Source organism: Dendrobium catenatum, unplaced genomic scaffold, assembly GCF_001605985.2.
Source record: "Dendrobium catenatum unplaced genomic scaffold, ASM160598v2 fragScaff_scaffold_793, whole genome shotgun sequence".
Classification (NCBI taxonomy): domain Eukaryota; kingdom Viridiplantae; phylum Streptophyta; class Magnoliopsida; order Asparagales; family Orchidaceae; genus Dendrobium; species Dendrobium catenatum.
The window spans coordinates 991,553-1,001,440 of record NW_021319255.1 but is presented as its reverse complement, the minus strand read 5'-3'; the positions used below and the strand labels follow the sequence as shown (position 1 = coordinate 1,001,440).

The 9,888-nt window shown below is 36.0% G+C and overlaps 1 protein-coding gene across 1 annotated transcript; it reads left to right on the top strand.

Annotated features, from left to right (window-relative positions):
* The first annotated feature begins 7,272 nt into the window (after nucleotides 1-7,272).
* LOC110116682 (transcription factor MYC2) lies at nucleotides 7,273-9,254 on the top strand. Its single transcript, XM_020850366.2, has one exon. The coding sequence runs from the start codon at nucleotides 7,629-7,631 to the stop codon at nucleotides 8,895-8,897; it is 1,269 nt and encodes a 422-aa protein (XP_020706025.1). The 5' UTR covers nucleotides 7,273-7,628; the 3' UTR covers nucleotides 8,898-9,254.
* The last annotated feature ends 634 nt before the right edge of the window (nucleotides 9,255-9,888 follow it).

The window sequence follows — 9,888 nt, the reverse complement described above, 5'->3', positions numbered from 1 at the left end:
TCGGGGACCCAACTATTCATTAAAGAATAAGATGAAAAAGATGCTTCAAATTACAGAAGAGAAGAGGTAGATATAATTAAAAAAAGAGAGAGAAGAGGTTAATAGATTATGTCAAGAATGTTTGACCTTATTGAGATTTTTCATCAAAGCGTTGCTCGATGATGTTAACATGTGTACAAGAAGTTGAGAGAAATCTATAAGGGATGTTTAACCTATCTTAGGTTATTTGCCAGAATATTGCTTAATGGCACTAACCTATGGGAAAGAGGTCAAGGGAATCTAGCAAGAATGTTTGACCTATATGATATTATTTTTTTGGATGTTGTTGGATGATGTTAACCTGCATGAAAGTGGTTAAGAAAATCCACCAAGGATGTTTGACATATCTGATATTATTTTATAGAGCATTGCTCGATGATGTAAGCGTATATGAAAGATGTATATATATATATGTATATATATATATATATATATATATATTAAAGATGTTTGACCTATCCAAGATTATTTGTCAGAGTATTATTTGATGATATTAATCTGTGTGAAAGAGATTTATGGAATCCACCAAGAATATTTGACATATATGAGGTTGTTTGTCAGAGCTTTGTTTGATGACGTTAATCTGCGTGGAAGAGGCCATGAGAATCCACCATGGATGTTTGACCTATTTGAGATTGATTGTCAGAGCATTCCTTGATGATATTAAATTGTGTAGAAGAGGTTGAGAAAAATTCATAAATGATGTTCGACCTATTCAAAGTTATTGCCAAAGAATTGCTTAATTGTGTTAACCTGTGTGGAAGATACCAGAAGAATCCATCAAGGATATAGAACCTATTAAATATTATTTATCAGAATATTGCTTGATGATGTTAACCTATGTAAAAATATTGATATAAATTCACAAAAGATGTTCGATCTATCCAATGTTTTTTGCCAAATTTTTGCTTGATAATGTTAACCTGTGTGGAAAAGGATAAAAAAAATACACCAAATATGTTTGACCTATTTGAGATGGTTTGTCAAAGCATTATTTGACGACACTGACATGTATGGAAGAGATTGATAGAAATCTATAAAGTATGTTTGACCTATTTATGGTTATTTGCCAAAGCATTGTTTGATGGAATTAACTTGTGTAGAAAGAGTCAGGAGAATCCACTAAGGATGCTTGTATTATCCGAGGTTGTTTATCAAAGTGTTGGTCGATGATGTTAACTTGTGTGGAAGAGGTCGAATCGAATCCCCTTGGGATTGATTAAAACATGATTGGGAGGGGGCGAATGATGCATGTATCCTGAATCAGATAAAAACTGGTTTATCTTTATACTGTTACTGTCTTTTTGAGGTTGAGATTAAGATCTTTCTCAAAGAGTAGAAGTCCAACTTTGGGCTGTAAAGAGCATAAAATTTATTAGAAGCATTCTTGTATTTACTGAAAATTTATCAAAATCATATTTGCATTTGTTGGGAGCTTTATAAAAAATGGTTTCAAAGATTTTATCTTAGATGTTGAAAATATTGGAGAAATTTTCTTGGTCAGAGTTATAGTCAAGGTTGCCCCCCATTCTACATCTAATTCTTATGGAATTGATGTAGCAAAGACTGATGCTGGAGATGCAATAAAATAATTCATAAGGTTGTCCTTAATAGTGAAAGGCTTCATTCATATATGATAATAAATTTTGGAGGATGGACTATGTTGCTTTAACAATGGCTAGGATGTTGACGTGAACGACATTTCAAAGTTGCAACAATGTTTCCCCAAGTAAGGAATCACATTCCCATAAATAATGCCAAACTATTACATCCTGGAATATTCATGATGGTAGAGAGATATAAAGTTTAGCGTTCCAGGTTTATATGAAGATCTAGTATATATATAAATAAAAGAGAAGGGGTGTAGCGTTTATAAGAAACACTAAGATTTTTACATGAAAAATTCTAAAAGGGAAAAAAAATCATGGGGTCAAGCCTAATTTAAATGCATAAATTAGTATTTTTAATTACAAAGAATATCCCTACTCGAAGGAGGGTGATGTCTTAATGTTGCAAATACATATTGTATATAGCTCATTACATGGTAATTGATATTAAAAGAGTGTTGACATGTCTGTTTGGTTAGTAGGATTGTAATTAGCGAGTGAAGATGGTCGGAGGGATCGTAGTCTGTGGGCGATAATGATCAGAGGGACCGTAATCGACAAGCGATGGTGGTCAGAAGGATCATAGTCGATGGGTGACAGTGGTCAGAGGGACCATAGTTGGGTGACAGTTGTTTGAGGGGCTATAGTCAACGGATGATGGTGGTCGGAGAGATCGTAGTCGGTTGGCAACAATGGTCAAAAGGACCGTAATCAACAAGCGACGATGGTCGGAAGGTCCATAATCGACGGATGATGGTGATTAGAGGGACTGTAGTCAATGGGTGATTGTGGTCTGAGGGATCGTAATTAGTGGGTTAGCCGGAAGTCCAACGATGGTCGGTTGTTGAAAGCTGGCGACAGTCGGAGGTCATGGAGAGATCCAGCTTTAATTTGGTGCAAGCTTGAGAAAGCAAGAGAGATCCTTCTTTTTTTCTTCTCTCCTTCTTCCCCTTTGTGCAAAATGAGGGGTCCATTTATAAGTTTTTGGGTGTAGCATGACTAGTAAATAAGTAGAATATCAATGGACAATCGATATAAACTCCCTTTGTCATGGATTATTTATTGAGCATTTGAGTGTCCTAAAGATGTCAGAATTTGATGATCTTGGGCATGTTGGATTTGTTTTGATGATCTGGTATATTTGACTATAAGCATGTCACATTTGAATATCATTTGATCATCCAATTAACATTTTTAAGCTTCTAAATAGGCTTCGGGCCCTCGATTTGGACCCATTTGGGTTCAAATTAGATTGATTTTGGTGTTTTTTTGTTCATCTCTTCGAGACATTCAATTTATCTTTAAGTTTGCTGAAATCAAACATTGGATGGTCCCGTATTTAATTTTGAAAGTTTCTAATTCATATTTGCATTGAAATTATGTCTTATCAAGATAATTTTTTGATGATATATCAAATATATTAGAAAACATGAAATTATTTTAGGTGAGCGCAATAAGATATTTTTCCAAAATGACCTTATGATGTAACATTGCAATCAAGCATTTAAATAATTTCATTATGTATCATCACATCTATGATCTATCTCATTAATTAATGTTTAACTAACATATTATAAAAAAAAAGGCTTAACCATGTTATGTTTTATTTTGTATTTTCAATTTATCTGTCTTTGTTTTTTTTTTTTTTTTTGCTAATAATGCATACAGTAACTTAGTAAAAAAGAAATATTACAACATTTAATCTAAAATGTAAATATATGTTATTCTTTTGATATAAAATATCAAATATTACGAAAAAAACATAATATTAAATACAACAATATCGCCTTCAACTTCAGTTTTACTCATCAAAATAACTTGAAAAAAATCAATCAGATTCAATTTAATCGCTAATCTATCGATTAGCCATCGTCACCTATCTAAATGAAGTTTGGAGAATTTTCTAACTTCTTCCACTTAGCCCTTGGATATCCTTCACCACAAATCTTCTCTAATTCTATGTAATATATAATTTAAAATTTTGTAAAATTTGCATTTATTTTTTGTGGTTAAAAGATCATAGTTGGTCAATGGTGATCAAAGAATTGTATTCGAGGTATGGTGGTTAGAGGACCATGATTGATTGAAGGTGGTCAGGAGATCTTAGTCTAGTGATGTTGATCGAGGAACCCTAGACAAGTAATGGTGGTTGAATGAGCGTAGTAATATGATGATGTTCGAAGGATTGTTGTAAGGTGGCAAAGGTTGAAAGATAATGGTTGATCAACTATTATTAAGCAATGATGATTAGAGAATCATATTCAAGCAATGATGGTCAAAGGGTCTGTAATGCCACAAGTTTTAAATTGAAAAAAATTATCTATTTTATCTTTTAATTATCTATTAGAGCTTCTATAAAATTATCAATATTAATCAATACATCTAATGGAAGCTACTAAACATTATATACGTCAAAATCTTTCATTATATTCTTTCATCAAAACTCATTTACAATAGTAAGGCAATCATTACAATCAATAATTCATAAAAAGCTACTAACTACAAAAGAATAAACGAGATAACAAAAAATATCAAAAGAAAAATATGGAAATTTCAACCAACCTTACTCCACAGAGTGCGGACCCCTTTCTTGACCTGAAATAAAGGAAATCATATAATAAGCTTACAAAGCCAGCAGAAATCTAAAACCCGCTAAAGCTTCCAATATAATATTTTAGAAATCAATATACATGCTTATCTCAATCAATTCAAACAATAGCTTTCAATAATCTATCAATGATCATTTATCAATACTAAGAATCAATATGATCGATAATGAAAAGCATGAATCAATATGCTTAAATCAATAAATTAATAATATGTGCAAGAAATTAATTACAATAATAATCAATTAATCCATACAATATTAAATTAGTAATGCAATCATGCAACATTATCCTTCTCTTAGTTAGATGAATCATGAACGTATAATTGTCACATTATTATATTTTATCAATTACATTGTATATGCATAGGCATGATTGAAAAATGCATGAATCAACAATTGATTATTTTGTATGCTATTAATGTTTGCATCAATATCATGTAATTCAACAAGGCAGGATTTTCAACTATAATATAATATTTTTATCTTTTCATCTATCATCCATCAATCTTAACATTTATTCATTTAGTCAATTATCATTAGGGTGGCTTTAAATGATCAATAAAGACCTGTCGCTCTCTACTCGTCAGCGTAATCAATCATCAATTACATGCTACAACCAGGATAACATAAAAAACCATCTTTAAGGAAAAAATTATCTGCCCTACCCTATTGTACAGGGTAATATTTTTTATTAGGCAACCCATATTAATTATAGTATTAACAGTCTTTTTTTTGCCTTACATGCAAATGTCACATTCATTTTATATAGATGATATCATTTTCCTATATAATATTGTCACATGTGTACAATACTATGCAAAACAAAAAATTCTATGAAATCATACAATTCATCAATCTTCAGAAAATTATAACTTTCAATTTTCTAGATAAAATTTCATAAAATTATTGTAAAAATATCTATAAAAAACATATCCATCATATACGAAAAGTTACACAATAAAAGCTTGATAAATCAAGAGAAAATATATTTTTATCATTTTTAGGAGGATTTAAAACATCAAACAAAAATCATTGAAAATTAAAATAGGAATTTAGTTACTTATAAAGACCAGAAGACTTTTCCTAACTGGAGTAATGAAAGAAAAATATCAAAGCAGCTTTATCTCTCTTCCTATATCCATGTCGTCCCCCTTTCCCCCTCTTCTTCCTTCCATGACAAGCCACAACTGAAAATTTATATAAAAACTTGTTTCGGCGTATAGTGCCGCAGCGCCCAAGTAACACAACGTTGATGTGCCCCTCATGCGATTCTAGAGTTACTATAAAACAAGAAAAAGTGGTTCACTGAGGTGCCACTCTCTAGCGCTTCCTAGCACCGTTGCACTCGAAAGCCCAACACCGTAATGTTGTTGTAGGTAAAATTTTGAAAAATCATATTATCCAAAATAGGACTGTTACAGGGTCATAGTATGTTGTTGGTGGTCGGAGGATTGTAGTCGGGCGAATGTGATTAGATAATATTAGTCAAGGGATGATGGTGAGAAGATTGTGATTAAGAGACAAATATTAGATAACCATAATTAACTAATATGAGTCGAAGAACCATAATAAAATGAAGGTGTTTGAAGGATCATAGTCAGAAGGCGGTGGTCGAAGGATCATAAATGTATAAGAGTTATTGGAGAGCCATAATTGAGTGTTAGTGGTTGGAACACCATAGTAGATTTGCATCCACCTTTGCCAACTATAGTGTAACTGCTCAAATTCTTGACTATCGAGATATTGTCCGTTTTGACCTAAGGGCCTCATGATTTTATTCTATTAGTATAACTTATAAGGAGGTCACCATTTCCAAGATTTCTCTGTGATGAGTACCATTAACTACGGAGTTTCTTAATGAAATTGCAACCACAACACCAAAAGTTGCCTCGATTTTTAAGAATTTTGCTTCTTTTACTTGAGAAATTGCATAATCTTTCCACTTAAGTAAATGGCATTCCTATTAGTATATTTATCCCATAATTATCCACAAAGCAGATAAGATTCTAGGTAACCCCTACAAGTTTAAATGGTGACTCCTATCTGAAGAGCGGCACAAGATCTTGCTTTGCAAGATCGAGACGAACCATAAACAAGAACAGAGTGAAGACGAGAGATAGAGAGAAAAATTAATCTTATTTTCTGTGTTTCAGAGAAGACAACACAAGCTATATATAGACATACAGGTTATAAGACAAGGAAGCTAGCCAATGAGAATAAGACACTTCATTGTTTCTTTTTATTTATTACATTATATTTATCTACTAATAGTCCCCCGCAAACTGATGGCTTTGGATGAACGATCAATTTGAGTCGTAATGTCTAAAACCTTGGAGTAGATAAAGATTTTGTGAAAATATTAGCAACTTGATCTAGCGTGCTAATAGGTAAGATACGAATGTTCTTGTGTTGGATGTGGTCTCGAACAATTTGTTGATCAATTTCGATGTGTTTTGTACGAGCACGGAATACCGGGTTATTCAAATAGGCTTTGGGTCCTCTATTATGACCCATTTGGATTCAAATTTGATCGATTTTGGTTTCGTTGGATTCATCTCTTCGAGACGTTCAATTTGACTATAAATATGCTAAAATCGTAGTTCATATGATCTCAAATTTAATTTTGAATCTTTTTTATTCATATTTGGATCAAGATTTGTGCCTGATCAAGATAATTTTTTATAACATATCAATACTAATTATTCCAACACACTTTTTCTAACATTTTATAAATTGATAAGTTACCCAAAAAATCGGTCAATCATATACATCTAATTAGTACTATAAACTATATCTTTTTTTTGGGCACAAACGAAATTAGGAGGAATTTTTTTTTCTGTGGACAACCGGCATGCAACCTGATCTCATAAACTATATCGTCATTATTACAAATATTTCTGCCTATAATATTAATAAATAATATTTTTTCTGCTCATTTCTAATGCTTCTACATATAATAGACATCATTCGAAAGATATAAAATTTTAAAAATTTTCATAGTCGTTAAAGTTATAAGATATATATATTTTTTTTCGGGAATTAAATTATTATATTATAAAAGATTTACAATTAAAAACATAACAATAATAAAGCATATTTGCATTAGACTCATTTTCCTCGGCAACTTCGCGGACACGTGCCGGACTGCTCATCATGTTATATTTTGCCGAACACACTCTCCTCTCGAACCGAACCAAGCGGCCCAGATATTCCCCCGCCCTTTAGCTAGCCCCATCAAATTTCTCGTTGATAGCTTCCCCACGATTCAGCGATCCTGCAGTTCCCCACCTAAAGAACAAACAAACTGCTTTTTTCTTTCTGTCTCCCCTGTTTTTACTTCTTAAGTTCAGTCACAGACCACTCTTTGGTCAGCAATGGATGAGCTCATCTCTCCTTCCTCATCGTGCTCCCCTCCACAGCACCCGCCACCGCCTCCCTTCTTCTCCGCCCACCCTATTCCAGTCAATTCGCCAGAAGCCCAGCCGCCGCCGCCGCCATCGGCGCTTCAGTACCGGATTCAGTGCCTTCTCCACTCCCGCCCCGAGTGGTGGACCTACGCCATATTCTGGCGCACCTCCTCCGATCTTACTGTTCTTTGCTTCGGCGACGGCCATTTCCGCGGTACGCGGGATGACGACAGGAAGCGCGCCGCCGCTGCTGTAACTGCCGTCGGCGACGTTGCCAACGACAGTGACGACGCGGAGTGGTTTTACGTGGTGTCCCTAACCCGCTGGTTCTCAGTCGGCGCGGCAACTGCGCCGGCTCGAGCTTACGCGTCGCTTGCCCCAATATGGCTCGCCGGCGCCCACGCGCTGCAAACCTGCGGCTGCGAACGTTCTAGCGAGGCGCAGCTCCACGGCATCGAGACTCTCGTTTTCATCCCCGCCGCAGGAGGCGTTCTTGAGCTCGGTTCCGGCGATCTCGTCGGCGAGAACTGGGCTCTTGTCCAGCAAGCGAAATCCCTCCTTTTCGCCCCTGACGACGCTGATCCCGTCTACTCTGTTGTAAACAGAGCTCAAGTCGGGAACTTGGCTGGGGGATCGTCGTCGGTGGACTCCGAGCATTCGGATTCGGAGGGGCCGGGGCTTATGGTGGAGCGTCGGCGGCCGAAGAAAAGAGGAAGGAAGCCTGGGAGCGTGAGGGAGAGTCCGGTGAACCACGTGGAGGCGGAGCGGCAGCGAAGGGAGAAGCTGAATCACCGCTTCTACGCACTCAGATCGGTGGTCCCCAACGTGTCGAGAATGGACAAGGCGTCGCTGCTCGCAGACGCAGTTTCGTACATCAAGGACCTTCGAGCCAAGGTGGAGGAGCTGGAAGCCGAGGCCAAGCGAGGGAGGAAAGAGGTCGCAGTCGAAAAAGGTGGCTCCCCCACGAGCACCATCAGCGGCGGGCCGGCGACCGTAGAGGTCGAGGTCAAACTTCTCTGCTCTGACGCCATGATCAGGGTTCAATCTGAGAACTTAAGCCACCCCCCGGCTAGGCTAATGGCGGCTCTGCGCGATCTTGATCTTTTAGTTCATCACGCCACGGTTTCCGGCCTCAAGGAGATGGTGATACAGGATGTGGTTGTTCAGGTTCCCGATGCTCTGCAGGGAGAAGACAATCTCCGGTGTGCTCTTCTTGCACGGCTGGAGAAGAACTGAAAAAGTTATGTTTTCCGGCGATTTATGATGGCTGTACATAGGAGAATAAAGAAGCAGAGGGTAATAAAGGATTTAGGCTCCAAGATTGTTCTTTTTCGGATCAGTCGTTGATTTGCAGCTCGCTTTCAAGTTTAATGAGAGCTTATGGTAGGATTTTGATAAATTTAACACTTTTTGTTAGCGGTTTAGAGACTTAAAGTGGAATGCAGGTGGAAGAATGGGATTCAGGGTTTGGCCACAGCGTCGGATTCACGTGTAGGAGTTTTTGAGTGGATGAGCAATGTAATCGTACTAAGCTCTCATTGTCAACATCTTGATTTATCTAATTTTATCCTCTTATTTTGTTTTTTTGCTTTTTGTTTGGAACATTTAGACCAATTGAAAGGGCACTTTATTAGTCACCCATAGACTATAATAGAGATCTATTGAGAAATATTTTAGGGATGATGATAACAGTTGAGCAATATTGATTGGATAATGATATTCAGATTATGAGTAATCAGCGAACAACGGTCAAATTCTAATAGACGAACAATACAGTTGGGTAATGGCAGTCGGACAATAATAGTTGAGCGACGATGATTCGATGATGACAGTCAAATAACAACAATGGCTCACGGTGGTCATCAGCAACAAATGCTGGAGAGCTCTAATATTTTTAGATTTTAAAGTTTTCTTAAATCTCAAAGTCTAATTCTCCTTTGTGTGGAAACAATAAACCCATTTATAGTATTTTGATAATAGTTTACTTCATCAATCGGTTCATATTGAATTTTTTAATCATAAATAATTTATGGAATCTTTTAAGTATCTTATAGACCTCAAATCCAAATGATCTTGAGCATGTTTGATTTATCTCGTCGAGCCCCTCAATTTGATCACAAACTTTTGAGATTTTGAGACTATTTGGCCTTTTAATTAATGTCCAAAAGTTTTAAAATTTACTTAATATGCTTGATTTTCATTCATTTAGACTTAGATCTAACCATCA

Coding starts and splice junctions, on each gene's coding strand:
- LOC110116682 (XM_020850366.2), top strand. CDS start 7,629: ATGGATGAGCTCATCTCTCCTTCCTCATCGTGCTCCCCTCCACAGCAC.